Source organism: Procambarus clarkii, chromosome 57 (assembly GCF_040958095.1).
Source record: "Procambarus clarkii isolate CNS0578487 chromosome 57, FALCON_Pclarkii_2.0, whole genome shotgun sequence".
Lineage (NCBI taxonomy): Eukaryota > Metazoa > Arthropoda > Malacostraca > Decapoda > Cambaridae > Procambarus > Procambarus clarkii.
The window spans coordinates 15,039,048-15,055,785 of NC_091206.1; the positions used below are offsets into that span (position 1 = coordinate 15,039,048).

General features: G+C 45.5%; 1 protein-coding gene across 1 annotated transcript in view; it reads right to left on the reverse strand.

Moving 5' to 3' along the window:
- LOC123745012 (uncharacterized) overlaps window positions 1-16,738 on the reverse strand; it is a 206,025-nt gene that overhangs the window by 11,580 nt on the left and 177,707 nt on the right. The window contains exon 4 of the mRNA XM_069306324.1: window positions 2,283-2,448. Coding sequence (XP_069162425.1) covers window positions 2,283-2,448 — 166 coding nt within the window. The remainder of the gene's footprint in view (window positions 1-2,282; window positions 2,449-16,738) is intronic.

Below are 16,738 nucleotides of genomic sequence, written 5' to 3' on the forward strand. Positions count from 1 at the left end.
TGGATTAAGGCGCCCTGTAGTTACCAGTTGCGTTGCTTCTGGGAGTATGGGTTCGAGTCACTTCTGGGGTGTGAGTTTTCATTCGCATATAGTCCTGGGGACCATTCAGGCTTGTTCGCATATATATATATATATATGATATATAATATAATATGACATTCATGGTTACAGGGATGAAACGAAAGTCGTGAAGAGTAGGGAAGGGTGGAGAAGGTGGAGAAAGGTAGGAATGGTCCACAACAGGATCGAAACTTCGTCAATTCTTCATTTTTTAGATATCTGGATTGGATGTATAATGTTCAGCCAGGCTGTTGTGACTCATCGTCTCAACCCTCGTCTTTCAAGATGCCAAATCTAGCATTTTTTTTTCGTTTCAGTTTTCATCATTTTCTTGGCAATGATGGCTCACTTCTTGTTAACTTTCTACTTGAGAAATTGCAATTGCCTTTGCACTCTTTCCATCTGGAAAGACTGGAGCCGGTCGGCCGAGCGGACAGCATGCTGGACTTGTGATCCTGTGGTCCTGGGGTCCGATCCCGGGCGCCGGCGAGAAACAATGGGCAGAGTTTCTTTCACCCTATACTCTTGTTACCTAGCAGTAAAATAGGTACCTGGGTGTTAGTCAGCTGTTACGGGCTGCTTCCTGGGGGAAGTTGGGCCTTCCTGGCCTGGTCGAGGGCCGGGCCGCGGGGACACTAAAGCCCCGAAATCATCTCAAGATAACCTCAAGATAGATCTGTGCTGGTATCTTAAGACGGGGCTTCTCAAAGTCCACAGAGCCAGTGCCACAAACAAGCTAACAAGCAAATCACACAACTCGACCGGAAAAAACCCAGCACAATTAGGTGAACACAGTTGAAAAAAAATCACCTAGAAAAACACAGCGGGAATAATAATAATAATAATAATAAAACATGAAAAACATAGCAGGAAAAACAGGGCGAGGTTAGTAATCACTCCTCAAATTCCATTTTAGCCGTTTAATTAACGTGAAATGACGCAGTAACGAGTTTCGAGGGTCGAGGCGCTCGTTAAGTTCAATTTACAGTTTTGCTGCTTTATGAAACGTCGTCGAGTTAGTGTGTGTGTGTGCGTGTGTGTGTGTGTGTGTGTGTGCGTGTGTGTGTGTGTGTGTGTGTGTGTGTGTGTGTGTGTGTGTGTGTGTGTGTGTGTGTCTGTGTGTGTGTGTGTCTGGTCTGTGTGTGTGTGTGTGTGTGTGTGTGTGTGTGTGTGTGTGTGTGTGTGTGTGTGTGTGTGTGTGTGTGTGTGTGTGTGTGTGTGTGTACTCACCTAATTGTACTCACCTAATTGTGCTTGCGGGGGTTGAGCTCTGGCTCTTTGGTCCCGCCTCTCAACCGTCAATCAACTGGTGTACAGATTCCTGAGCCTATTGGGCTCTATCATATCTACATTTGAAACTGTGTATGGAGTCAGCCTCCACCACATCACTTCCTAATGCATTCCATTTACTAACTACTCTGACACTGACACTGACACTGACACTGTTGTGTGTGTGTGTGTGTGTGTGTGTGTGTGTGTGTGTGTGTGTGTGTATGTGTACTCACCTAATTGTACTCACCTAATTGTGCTTGCGGGGGTTGAACTTTGGCTCTTTGGTCCCGCCTCTCAACTGTTTCTACTACTACTACTATTTTTTTTTCCACACCACACACACATACACCCCAGGAAGCAGCCCGTGATAGATGACTAACTCCCATGTACCTATTACACTGCTAGGTAATAGGGGCATAGGGTGAAAGAAACTATGCCCATCGTTTCTCGCCGGCGCCCGGGATCGGACCCTAGGACCACAGGATCACGTGCCCAGCGTGCTGTCCGCTCGGCCACCGGCTCCCCAGAGGGGAGTGTGTGTGTGTGTGAGTGTGAGTGTGCTTACCTAATTGTGTTTTAACAGCAATGTCTATAAGGGCCGAGATCTAGCTCTAGAAGCCCGCCTCGTAGCCTGGTACAGTTATTCTGCCAGATGTTCCAGTGCGCTCTGAGGGCCAGATTCACGAAGCAGTTACGCCAGAACTTACGAACCTGTACATCTTTCCTCAATCTTCGGCGGCTTTGTTTACAATTATTAAACAGTTAATGAGCTCCGAAGCACCAGGAGGCTGTTTATAACAATAACAACAGTTGATTGGCAAGTTTTCATGCTTGTAAACTGTTTAATAAATGTAACCAAAGCCGTCAATGATTGAGGAAAGATGTACACGTTCGTAAGTATTTGCGTAACTGCTTCGTGAATCTGGCCCCTGGTAACTAAAAGGACGAACCTGTCTTACTGATGACCTTGAGGGCCTTGTATACGAACTCGCAGGTGTTGCTGGAGTCCATGTTCGCATCCCGCATCTGATAGACGATTGAGCCGTAGGCCGACATCCCGCTCTCCGCGTTGAGCTTCCCTGCAGAGAACAGCTGTCGTCGGTCGTCCACGGACACCTGCAAGGAAGGGGGACGGGTGTTAGTGATGGGAGACACCTGTAAGGGGTCGACGAGAGTGTGGGAGAGCCCGGGAGAGAGTGTGGGAGGGAGAGAGCGGCGCACAACGGCAGCGTGGGAGAGTAGCATGTCATTTCTAGCCTCGCCGCAGGCCAGGCTAGTGATAGGGCGTCACTATACGACTGGCGTATGGTGACGCATGATATAGTGACACTGGGGTATAGTGACGAGGGAGGTATAGGGAGGGGGGGGAAGGAGGTTGGTCGAGGACCCTATCGTTCAAAATCCCGACCACAGACCTCCCTGCCCTCATCTCTCTCTCTCCCTCCCTCCCTCTCTCTCTCTCACTCCCTCTCTCACTCCCTCCTTCCTCCCTCCCTCCCTTTATCACTCACTGGCTCCCTATTTCCTGCACCTCTCTCTCTTAAGTGCCACCACCACGTGACTCATGTGTTCAATACACCAGCTTAATGTTCACCAACACATGAGTCATGTGTTCAACGCACAGCTGAGTGTTCACCAACATACCAGAGCCACTTGTTCATCACTTATCACCTGCGGAGGCTTAAAGCTGAACACCTCTTCTCTCCCTCCTGTCTCTTGTATATTCTTTTCTCTGCTTCCCTTTCTACCTCTTTTTTGTCTACCTCCTCCTTCTTCTCTTCCTCATTTTCTCTCCTCCCTGTCCTGCCTCCCTGCTCCCTCTTCCTGCTGCTTCTCTTCCTCCTCCTCCTCCTGTGCTCTTCACCACACCTGTTGATCCACCGGTTGATCACAACAGGTGGGAGGGACCACACTACAACCCGCCTCTCAACACCACACTTACCAGAATGGAAATGTCCCCATTAGCACCATAGACCCCATGCTGCCATGACTCCCATACCATCTTCTAGCGGGGGTAGAAATAGCCTAAGCTACTCTATCCCTTTGAGATGTATTTTCTTGTCTCAATAAACATACTTGAACTTGAACCATCTTGCGCTAAAAGGACCTTATCATAGTGAGGTACTCATGAGCTACCATAAGGTATGAGGAACATAATTTACATATATGTAAATGGAGAGTTATGGATGGAATTGAACACTCTTGCAAGGTCAAGTGAAGATCTCAGTGCTCCTGTATCTCTGTTTATTCATTCTCCATCATTACACCCACTGCCGTGCCGGGCACCCCATAAATCATGCCCACACACCACACTCAAAGTCATACACTCATTTCCCCTCACTCTCACATCTTAAACCGTCCAATACACATGATCTAAAACCAAACAGCTCACAGTCCCTACAACATCATCAACAATGAGTGTGTGTATGAGAGAGAGAGAGAGAGAGAGAGAGAGAGAGAGAGAGAGAGAGAGAGAGAGAGAGAGAGAGAGAGAGAGAGATGGCGACAAGTAAGTTACCAGCTGTTCATGCCCGTGCCACCTCTTGGGGAGGGCTACATCTTCATCAATCGACAAGTAACAAGTAAAGATAACTCGGTGTTGCAGCACAGCGTCAGAGAAACACAGCACCACATTGCATATGAGAACTACATATGCACAACTTGTAGGGGAAACTGTTGGATGTTCTTGTACCCTGTGTCGTGGCAAGTGCTCAAGGTAAAGAGGCGCTTCGACACTTGACTCACCAGTCACACTCGCCATTTAACATTATCTACACTCGGCTATATTATTAGTCTTTGATAATCACAATCACAATTAGTTTTTGATAGTCACAATCGACTTGAGAATGGTCCAGGACGGACCGAAACGTCGTCGTCCCTTCACCTTCTTGTGTGTGGCCTGGTCAACATTAGTCTTTGAATTTGAAATTGAATATATAATGAAGCGACCGAAGCAACTGGTGACCGAAACATCAACGAAGCCAAACATTATCAAGACACCTTACCAGGGGCTAATATGTGACCACGCCTTCATAGGGCGCGGAAGCTATTGAAACCTAGAGTCAAAGTCCAACGACGAACTCAACCCAAAGGCATCAACTATTCAACATTCCACTGTCACATGGAACCAACATTCCCACAATTCCACTGTCTGGGGACGGCCAATACCTCAACTGTCGTGTCAAGAGAGACATGCCCTCAACATTCATTTGTCAAATGTTACCAAGGCCAGTGCCAGTGGATGTGAATACCTGGAACCCGAGCCGAGTATCCAGGATGGAGGGAAAATGGTAGCGACACAACCAGATTGGAGCCGACCACACAACTGCCACTGCAAGCGCCAGGTAGAGAGGAAGAGGCAGACTCCCGGCATCACTACACCTCTCTCTCTCCTCTCTCTCTCTCTCTCTCTCTCTCTCTCTCTCTCTCTCTCTCTCTCTCTCTCTCTCTCTCTCTCTCTCTCTCTCTCTCTCTCTCTCTCTCTCTCTCTCCTCTGTTCTTGGGATGTAATCACGGGAGTTCTCCCACTGCCCCGGGTTAAGGTTAAAAGAGGGTTTACAAGTGAATCTGTAAAATTAATTCATGTATATATAGATACATGCGTCCATGCACGTACACACAGAGACACGCACGCACACACTCGGCTAGTATGGCAACATGCTGACGGTCAGACAGTGACAGAGAAGGAGACAGTCCAAATAAAAGAATAAAAGGCCAAACTAGTTGAGACAAAACGGACAGCAAAACACCGCCTGCAGCGTGGGGGCGATCAGTGGAGCTGATAAACAAGGCGGTGAGATTAACTCTGTAGTGATCATCGCTGATAAAAAATAAATTACAGATATAAACGAATGAGGTTTAAAGCTACAACTGAGAGTTCCCTTCCTTGCAAAGTCTACGTTCGAGCCCCGATGATCTATGTGCTTGGGCTCCGTTGCTTTCCCTCCCTCCGTCCTCATATTCCAGCTCCTTGATCTCGTATACCTTACATTTGCTATATAGCTATACTGGCTGATTGATTGATGAAGATTAAGCCACTCAAAAGATGGCACGGGCATGAATAGCCCGTAAGTGGTGGCCCTTTTGAGCCATTACCAGTATCAAGAGCTGATACTGGAGATCTGTGGAGGTGCGACTGCACCCTGTGTGACGGGAGATGTCTCCCGTCTGTGCTATACTGGCTTAGAGTTTTCTCTTGATAAATATCTTTGCCTTCCCTACCCCCCGTCCACCTTAAAACCGAAACCACGTCTTCTCTCACCCCCATCCATCCCTCATCTCTGTTTCCCCTATTACATTTGTGTGAATTTCACCGATGTTCTCCGATGTTGTAACATAAGATGAACTCATTTGGGTAAATTAGTATAAACTAATCTGTACAGGAAATACCTGCTCGGAAAAGTGTAAAGTGTAAAAATGTGTACACAGTATATTCGTATAACGATGACAGCAGATAGGAAAGTGTAACAGACAGTATTTATCTTTGTCGAAATACAAGGACAAAGTGCTTAAATGGCCTCCTCAAAGAGACTAAGGCAGTATTGGGAGCTCTGACTAAATCACATATATAATTTATATATGTGATACAGTAACTAGGTCACATGGAGGAGTAGAATTGTATATTAAAGACCTTGTATGCTGGGAGTTCAAAGCCCCGCTCCTGTGCCAGGTAAGTCCACTACGGGCTCACCATAGCCCGTGCTACTTGGAACTTGTTCCGAGTAGCTAAATCTATAACAACAACAACACCTCGGAGCTCCTAAACTCTACAACTGAGGTGACAAACGTACTTGGAATAAAAATAAAGAAAATAAACTTAGTTATTATTCTAACATATAAACAGCCAGATGCAACGCTTGAAGGATTCACAGAACAGATAAACAGGAAAGAGATAAAGAAATAAACAGATAAACAAAATAGAGAACAGCCTCGACAAGCTGCCAAACCTAGTACCTGATGTTATCTTCCGTGGAAACTGGAACCTGACGAGTCTAAGATGGAGAGTTGCATACAATAACGGTTTATCAGGAAATAAATCTAGAAATAACCAACTACTTAGAGAACTACTTAGATCAGGTCAGAGGACTACTTAGATCAGGTCAGAGAACTACTTAGATCAGGTCAGAGGACTACTTAGATCAGGTCAGAGAACTACTTAGATCAGGTCAGAGGACTACTTAGATCAGGTCAGAGAACTACTTAGATCAGGTCAGAGAAATACTTAGATCAGGCCAGAGAACTACTTAGATCAGGTCAGAGAACTACTTAGATCAGGTCAGAGAACTACTTAGATCAGGCCAGAGAACTACTTAGATCAGGCCAGAGAACTACTTAGATTCTGTGACAAATTTTCGCTCAACGAGCAGGTAATAGAGTCGACTAGGAACGAAGATACTCTAGATCTGATCTCCACAATGAAGAAATAATCAGGGACTTTACAAATTAAGATGCCACATACTCTCATCGCGAGTTCATTGAAGAGCAACTAACATCAGTACTCGTAATATGTACAAAAAAATATCAAACTAAAGAGGCTATTCAATAAAATTTCAATAAGAAAATTAACTAGAAAAAAATAAACAGAACTTGCAAACATCCAATGATAAACTGCCTTGAGGCTCAAAACTTTCACGCCAGGAATAGATCAATTGACTCCCGAGGGATACAAAGTCTGCTTGAAAATGTTCCTTTGCCCTTTGACCTTTCTGAAAAGGCCAGAAACAGGTCTAACTTAGAAAGGTGACGCAGACGACACTTCAGGAGGAATTTTTTAACCCGGAAATGCATATTCCTTTTACGGAAAGGGATCATCACCCCCCCCCCCCTTCCCTTATCTTGACGTTATCTTGACATGATTTCGGGGCTTTTTTTAGTGTCCCCGCGGCCCGGTCCTTGACCAGGCCTCCACTCCCAGGAAGCAGCCCGTGACAGCTGACTAACACCCAGATAACTATTCCTCCCAAATATATTTCCCTGAAGTGATACCTATAGACAGGAAGAACAACAGACGTGTTGCTATTATAAGACATACAGATGGGGAAGCTGGCCGCCGGCCACCCCGCCATGCATGACACATGAACGGTCACTTGCTATATCTGGAGATGACGGAAATAAACCTAAAACGTTCTAAAAGCGTTCTAAATAAACCTTGGAACGTTTCTAAAACGTTCCAAGACCAATCATCAACATCAGGTTTGTGTATCAAATTAATCGAGCCGTTACTTTTTCTCAGTATCTACGTTTTATATGCATGGGGGACTCGATAGGTTAGGTAGGTTGTTTGGGTTCATATCTTTCTGCCTAGGTTACAAGGATGGGTTTTTTGACGGAGTAGCAAATCAAGAGAGCGGGCTGGACCATGATGGTGATAGACGCTTAAAAGTCTCCTGAAATTAATTTACGTCAAGGAAGGTGGTCGACAGGCAGACTCCAGGCCCTGAGAAGGCAGACCCGAGGCCCTGAGAAGGCAGACCCGAGGCTCTAAGAAGGCAGACCGAGGCCCTGAGAAGGCAGACTGAGGCCCTGAGAAGGCAGACTGAGGCCCTAAGAAGGCAGACCCTAGGCCCTGAGAAGGCAGACCGAGGCCCTGAGAAGGCAGACCGAGGCCCTGAGAAGGCAGACCCTAGGCCCTGAGAAGGCAGACCGAGGCCCTGAGAAGGCAGACCGAGGCCCTGAGAAGGCAGACCCGAGGCCCTGAAAAGGCAGACCCGAGGCTCTAAGAAGGCAGACCGAGGCCCTGAGAAGGCAGACCGAGGCCCTGAGAAGGCAGACCGAGGCCCTGAAAAGGCAGACCCTAGGCCCTGAGAAGGCAGACCCTAGGCCCTGAGAAGGCAGACCCGAGGCCCTGAGAAGACAGACCGAGGCCCCGAGAAGGCAGACCCGAGGCACTCAGAAGGCAGACCCGAGGCCCTCAGAAGGCAGACCCGAGGCACTCAGAAGGCAGACCCGAGGCCCTCAGAAGACAGACTGAGGCCCTCAGAAGACAGACCAAGGCCCTCAGAAGGCAGACTGAGGCCCTCAGAAGGCAGACCGAGGCCCTCAGAAGGCAGACCGAGGCCCTCAGAAGGCAGACCGAGGCCCTCAGAAGGCAAACTGAGGCCCTCAGAATCAAATGGCAAGAAATCAGGTCAATTGATTGAACAAATAGTTAAGAACGTGTTGCTGAGTTTCAATTATTCAGGCAACTGCCTTGATAGTTGCAATCAATAGTACTCCTGAGTGTGTGTGGCGCCGGGTTCTTACATGGGTCACAGGGGGCCGGGTTCTTACATGGGTCACAGGGGGCCGGGTTCTTACATGGGTCACAGGGGCCGTGTTCTTACATGGGTCACAGGGGGCCGGGTTCTTACATGGGTCACAGGGGCCGTGTTCTTACATGGGTCACAGGGGGCCGGGTTCTTACATGGGTCACAGGGGCCGTGTTCTTACATGGGTCACAGGGGGCCGTGTTCTTACATGGGTCACAGGGGGCCGTATTCTTACATTGGTCACAGGGGGCCGTGTTCTTACATGGGTCACAGGGGCCGTGTTCTTACATGGGTCACAGGGGGCCGTGTTCTTACATGGGTCACAGGGGGCCGTGTTCTTACATGGGTCACAGGGGGCCGTGTTCTTACATGGGTCACAGGGACCGTGTTCTTACTTGGGTCGTGTTCTTACATAGGTCACAGGGATCGTGTTCTTACATAGGTCACAGGGTCCATGTTCTTACATGGGTCACAGGGGACATGTTCTTACATGGGTCACAGCGCCGTGTTCTAATATAAATCACAGTGTTGTAAATACAAATTATTGTATTCTATATGATTTTATTGACCCCATACGAGTAAACAGAAAAATGCTTTTGCTGTATTTTGTTTTAATATTGTGTAGAGAAAGAAGGAACGCAGCCACGGGCCTTCACACCCAAAACTTTGGCAAACAGGAATTTGAACTTTATTTCCTACACAATTCTTCGTATGTTTTTCTACAAATTAGTTAAAAAATAGGTTTTGTAGGCAGGTGTAAATCTGTCGGGTGAACAGGTTAGTAGTAACCTAACCTGTGTCCAGTTAAGTTAATAATCAGAACATTAGTTTGACCGGTACTTGACAAATCTTCATTAATTCTTTGAGTCATTCTTGAGGCATAGGACAGTGGTAAGGATATAATATGCCAAGACTCCAGTAAGGGTTTTGTTTCTCTTCCTCAGGCATAAGAGACAGGTAGGTAGAGAGATGGGAGGGTAGAAATAGCCTAAGCTACTCTATCCCTTTGAGATGTTTTTCTTTCTTGTCTCAATAAACATACTTGAACTTAGTAGAGACTCATGGTATTGGAGAGGGTCCTCTTCAACTTTGACAAATTAAGAAATACAAATTACAAGCTAAAATCTGACACTCAAATAATATGTAAGAGACAGGACCGGTTTGCTTAGTGTTGTACCGATGACCTATCAACCTCTGGAGGGTTATTCAGGTCACAGTAATAGCTGACTGACCAACCATAAGAATACTTTAATCCCGCACATGAGCCATGGGGACGTAAGCTCAGCACTCACCTAGTTGTGTTTGCGGGGGCTGAGCTCTGGCTCTGTGGTCCCGCCTCTCAACTGTCAATCAACTGGTGTACAGATTCCTGAGCCTATTGGGCTCTATCATACAGTATATATGTATATGTATACCGTATATGTTGAAAGTATATCGGTAAATACGGTTTACGGCTCTTTGTGCGAATATCCCCGGATCACAGGACGGGTATATATAATGATTGTGAGTTAGAGAACCAAAAAGGAATGTGTAGACTCAATGTCAGGATTGATATATATATATACCAGTAATTAAATAAGGTATACATTTAAAATAAAAAAATATGGGAGAAACCTTGGTTGTAAACTATTGCACAGAAGAGCCGTGACTGGTGTGAGCCAGAGACCAACGATTACAGCAACTAATAGGGAAAACACACACACACACACACCTTGTTTTCTACTGTGTGTGTGTTGTGTGTGTGTGTGTGTGTGTGTGTGTGTGTGTGTGTGTGTGTGTGTGTGTGTGTGTAACTAAACTTTCAACAGATAAAATGTCATTTTTCCTTCAATTACTTGAAGTGCCATTAAATGTGTATTCTAATTTGAGTATTGTTGCAATCATTGAGAATCTAATTAACTTTATTTACGTAATCAAATGTATTCAAAACTACAGCTTCCCTCCCTTTATCAGAATTAGTAATGAGTATACAGTTATTTGCCTTCAAATAATTTATAGCCAATCCTGAATTTCTCAGAATATTCCAAAGAACACGAAATTGGAAAATTGATAAGCGGAAGAATTAGTGATGTGGAATCCTCTCGATAACATAATTCCAGGAACTGAGTTTATCTCTCCTAATTGACCACTTCGGTAATGAACGACAACTGAGCTCAAAGTAACAAATATTACTAACAAAATTTATTTCCATAACTATTTGAAATCTGCAAACAAAACAGAACAAACATGTAATATTAAATAATTTCAATTTACGTCTCATCTCAAGAGTTTGAACTACCAAAACACACACAAAAAAGAACAAATGTGGATGAATAAACCTTTAATTGTAATCATTAAGGAAAAACATTGTTGGTTTTACAGTAAAATTTACTATAAACTGAAAAATTTACAGGTCTTACCATCCTGATCAGCTTGAAGTTCCCTAACCTTAAAATCCAACTTTTCAACCTTTTTGAACGAATAAAGAATATTTTTCCTAAACTTATTAAAAAATTATTTTCACCTCATCCACCACCTCTCTTCTTCATTACCTCAACCACCACCCTCAAAAGCTCACAAATAATCCAGCTGGGATGGCCCCATTGTAGACCAAGTTGCTGCAGAGTGCCTGGGTGCTGCAACAACACAACACGACATTGCTCGCCTCACAGCAGTAGCAGCACCACATGCAGGGGATTTCCTGTTAGCAACCCCAATGTCGGCAACTGGCACACGTCTCACACCACACGCCCTCCGAATTGCTGTGGCCGTCCGCCTTGCTGCCACAATCCACACCAGATATAGGTGTATTTGCGGCGAGGTGGTGGCTGACAGGTACGGCCACCATGGCCTACTCTGCCAAAGCACAGGGGGATGGCACTCGAGACACAGTGAAGTTAACGACATCATCAAGAGGAGCCTCACCACAGCTGGATGCCCAGCTGAAAGAGAGCCCCGTTACCTAACTCCACGTAACCCTGATGTTTTTATTGGTCGTCCAGATGGTATCACAGTGAACCTCTGGAAGAATGACAAGCAGTTGGTATGGGACTACACGTGCGTATCAACCCCTGGCTAACACCTACATTGATTACAGTGTTGCACAACTGGGTGGCACTGCCACTCACAGGGAATCAGCCAAATCCCATAAGTACAGAAAACTGGATCACCACTACAATTTTGCTTCTGAGACACTCGACGCCTGGGGCAAGAATGCCACCAGTTTTTTTAAGAAACTGGGTTCTAGGCTAATTGAAACAACAAGAGACCCCCCCCCCCCTAGAGCTGCCAGCTTCCTTTTCCAGCGCCTCAGCGTGGCGATACAGAGAGGAAATGCACACTGCATTCAGGGTTTCTGCCCGCCATCTGAGGAGCTGGAGGAACTCTACAACTTTGAAAATCGCCTTTGTACTATATATGTAACTCCTTTTACGTAACAAAGTTTAAATAAAACAAATATATATGTGTGTATACAAAAGAATGGGGGTGGTAGAAGAAAATATTAGTGTTCACTGAGAAACCACAAGGTCTTCTCTGAATACTCCTTATTTTCTTCTCCGAGGCTATGGGTCCCCACATTTACACCAGAGGTGGTACCCTCACAACTTTATATTATATATATATATATATATATATATATATATATATATATATATATATATATATATATATATATATATATATATATTCCCTCACCTTGGGGGTATGGTGTTGTACACAATAAAAAAAAGTTTCTCGATTCCACAAGTCAATAACTGACAAAAGTAGTTCAATAGTGGACTTATTCTTATGATAATCAATATCAACAATAGTGTATTTAAGAAGTTAGGAACAAATATATATTATTTTATAGCTAGATTCACACTACTAGGCCTAGTAGGCAAAAATCGATTTGTCGAACTGGCAGAATTAATTTATTTATAAATATTTTGAAAATTAGTTCACTTTAATCATATTGTTATATTGACTGCATAATTACTTAATTAGGCCTAGCTTTACTTACGTTAGGCATATTGAGAAATAATTGGTATAGTTAGGGGAGGGCAGACAGCTAAGGTAGTTTCGGTTCAAATGATAAAAATGCGTCTTGGTCTTCACATTGAACATATTTTAGAATCCACAGATTACAATTTTTTTTAATATAATCGGTAGATTATAATTTTCACATTTACCTGGTGCTGGACGTGAGTGAGGCCCCAGGGGAGTGGATCAAAGTCAAAGGTGCTATAGGAAGCCCAGGGGAGAGGCCCAGCTGGCGTCTGTGGTGTGCTGGATGGCGACTCCCTCACCGACGCCGTGGATTTGTGGCACGCCCTCGACGACGGCTTATGAGAGCCCTCTGGCGAGTGGGAGTGGGTACGTGATCCCCTTGGAGAGGGTGAGCGGGAACCTCTAGTTGAGATCGACGGTGTCCGTGAACCCTTCAACTGCGACGATGGAGACGACGCTGGTACATCCTTAACTGAAGTAGACGGCTCCCAAGATTCATTAGTTGCTGGCGAAGGAAATCGCGAACCCTTTGGCGATGGCGAAGGGGAGCGTGATCTCTTCGGCGATGCCCAAGGGGTGCGTGAAGACGCTTTGGCTCTTAAGTCGGCGAGGGAGGGACAGGCTTCTCGAGGCGTCAGTGGCGTGGCAAGAGACCCCAGCTGGCCTGGCCGCCGGTGGAAGGAAAAGGCTGATGAAGTACTTGTATGTCCTGGCGTCGTCGGGGCACTCCTGGAGGGGGAAAGGGCAGTCTTCGCGGAGGACGGGCAAGCGAGGGAGGCGCGGCCGGAGGAGTGAGTGGGGGATGAATGGGCCGAAGAAGACCTTGGGCGGCGGCTCCGTCGTCGCACGCTAGCAACGCGGGTCCCAATGTTCAGGAGTCCTGACATTTTAGTTGTAAGATAGCGGTATGGGGCCGCCTCTCATAGTCTCCATATTTGATGGTTACTATATTCCCTCTCCTCTGCCAAGTTTAGGGAAGCCAAAGCGGACAGTCCGATACGGCAAGTCACTTGCAGCTATTTTACCTCGATATTTTCCTTAGCACTGAACAGTTTACTAACAGAACTTACCAGTCTTTTCCTCCAGACTGGCCAGTCCTTCACTCTGTTCTCTCGATACTGCCCCAGACGAGAGTTCGACCAGCCCCTGCGAATGTAAAGGTCACACAGTCGCAGCATATTTAAGAGGTTCACCTCAGTGGTGCTGCCATCTCTTAGTCTGGTGTTGCATCGTCAAAGCTCTCGTCATAGTAATCCAGTCTGAGCCAAGCTTTATATGAAACGTAACGCCGAGTGTCTTAGATCACACGAACACACTTTATGGCGATAAGATTAGCGTCTTAATATTTAATTTTCTTATACCAGAAGGGCCCATAACGTTCTGAAGTTATTATAATAGTTTATTGGTAGAAGAGTTCATCATTAATAATTAGTTACGATCTTCACCGCAGTGGGATTAAAGAAATATATATATTGGGTCCTGAATCCTTTGCCCATCTGAGATTTACAAGTATAGATTGGGATTAAATTAAACATCATTTGGAGTGCTGTCAGCTCCTCAGGCATCTGAAGTCGAGGCTTTCAAATGTTCCAGCGAGATCGAGGCTCAGATTCGAGGTTCTCAACGCTTGCACCAACAACACTGTTATGCTTAATCGACACTTATATATTACTGGTTATTGGATTGGAACTTACTATTCGTCTCGGATTTTTTCTTGCCTTGGAACACCTTTCTTATCGACCACAACAGAAGCAGCCATACTTGCTGTTGGCGCACTCACGCACGCACATGCCCGCTCACACAAACACTAGTACACACACACATACCTGGACGCTGCATGATGCACACACACACACACACCCACAAACACTTGCACGCCGGGCACACCTGCACGGCCGAATACACACCTTCAAGGCCGAATACACACCTTCAAGGCCGAATACACACCTGCACGGCCGAATACACACCTGCACGACCGAATACACACCTGCACGGCCGAATACACACCTTCAAGACCGAATACACACCTGCACACCACATGTGTGCCCGAAACCCGAAACGCTACGCGTACTAGTGGCTGTAACACCGTAAAGGTGTTTGGGGCTTTAGGTGTTGTATGTACCAGCTTTTTCTTTCAATCCAACATTATGTTTGTAACTCATCTGAAACGTATGTACCTGTCCTAAATAAAGAATCTGAATCTGAATCTGAATTTGAATCTAAATGTATATATCGTCTTGTTACATGCACACCGTCGCACTCGCCCGCACTGCCTACCACTCCGGCACTCTGAATCACCCAACATCCAGAGGAGACATTACCTGGTGACCTCGTACCAACAGCCAATCAGCTTCTAATCAAAACCATTTGTTTACAGTCGCCACAAAAACTGGGAACAAATATTTTCTTGTCATAAAAACTTAGTGATATACAATATCATAATTCATTTGCCACTAATGGTCTACAAATGATCTTGAGGACGAAAATGATTATGGTGTGGCCAGTATATCTTGCCATAAAATGGGAATTTCGACCACTCAAACCACCGCGAGAGATTTAGAACTGCGTGTTCTTGACTCAAATGGTAATTCACATGTAAATTATAACTACGGCGAGCGATGATTAAGAGTCTCTTTTTCCCCGTCTCTTATCGGTAGTGTAGTGTACCTTGTCAACACACTATCACCACACAATACACCCTCGCCACACAGCATACACTCACCACAGCCCTCACACCCCCACACAGCATAAACTCACCACACCCTCACTCCACCACACCCCACTGAACTACCACACCTCGCTCCATCACGAACTTCCCACCACCACCTTTGGTTAGCCTCGCCGGTCAACTGACCCTACACAGCTTGTGTCCCCCCTGTGATGAAATGCCAGCCCCGTTCCCCCTCCAGATCACACCCTCCTCACCCTCGACACCTACGCGGCACCCGCATTACCTAAACACTAATCCCAAAATACCGAAACCGTATAAATCGAATTACGGTGAGATATTTTTTTGCACTGTTATAGCAATCGTAATGAATGATATAACTTGTGAAATGTGTTTGTTGTAGACCCAGTGGGAGAGAGAGAGAGAGAGAGAGAGAGAGAGAGAGAGAGAGAGAGAGAGAGAGAGAGAGAGAGAGAGAGGTTTCTGTTTCCACTAACATATTCAAATTTTGTAATTTGCTGCCTAATGGTATATCTAACAAATTTTCTTGCAACGCTGGATGTAAGAATGTAAAACATTAAGCTCAATATGAATATATTACATAAAAGGTTCCTTATAAGAATGAACTTTTGAGGCATACTATATATTTATGTACACCTTCCAGTTAGTGTACATAACATCTTGTACAGACAATCTTTATCAGAAAAGGATAAATCTTTATCAACACACACACACACACACACACACACACACACACACACACACACACACACACACACATACACACACACACACACACACACAGCCATAAACATGAGAAATCCATAAATGGGTAGATGCAATGGAGGGGACACCAACGGAGCCGAGTTTGTATTGGAATGAACCTTTTATGGGTTGAGTCTTGAAGTCTCCTGTCTGTAAGTGTGTGTGTGTGTGTGTGTGTGTGTGTGTGTGTGTGTGTGTGTGTGTGTGTGTGTGTGTGTGTGTGTGTGTGTGTGTGTCTGTGTGTGTGTGCGTGTGTGTGTGTGTGTGTGTGTGTGTGTGTGTGTGTGTGTGCGCGTGTTTACAATTTGTGCCTGCAGGATCGAACATTCAGCTCCTGGGACCCCGCCTTTGTAACCGTCGGTTGTGTAAAACCGTCGTACTGACTCCCGACCTAAATTTTTTCTCATATCTACAGCTAAATATTATCAAGCATACCTATGACTTTAAGGAAGAGAAGGTTATTCAAATTTTCCAATCTCTGGTGTGGTCCCACTTGGAATGTTGTATCCAAGGAAACCTCACCTTCAGAAGGACATCTCTGCTTTGGAGAAAGTACAACACCGAGTAAAAAAAATCACTCCAGAACTGTCACCTCTCATGCCAGGAACGGTTGAGGGTCACAGGGCTGAACAACACTACAAGCCAGGCACGACAGGGCGGATCTCGATGAAACTTAAAATACTGAACAATTTGGAGGATGTTGATCCAGACCATTTCTTGAAAAGGCCAGATGTAACACAAACAAGAGGCAATGGTT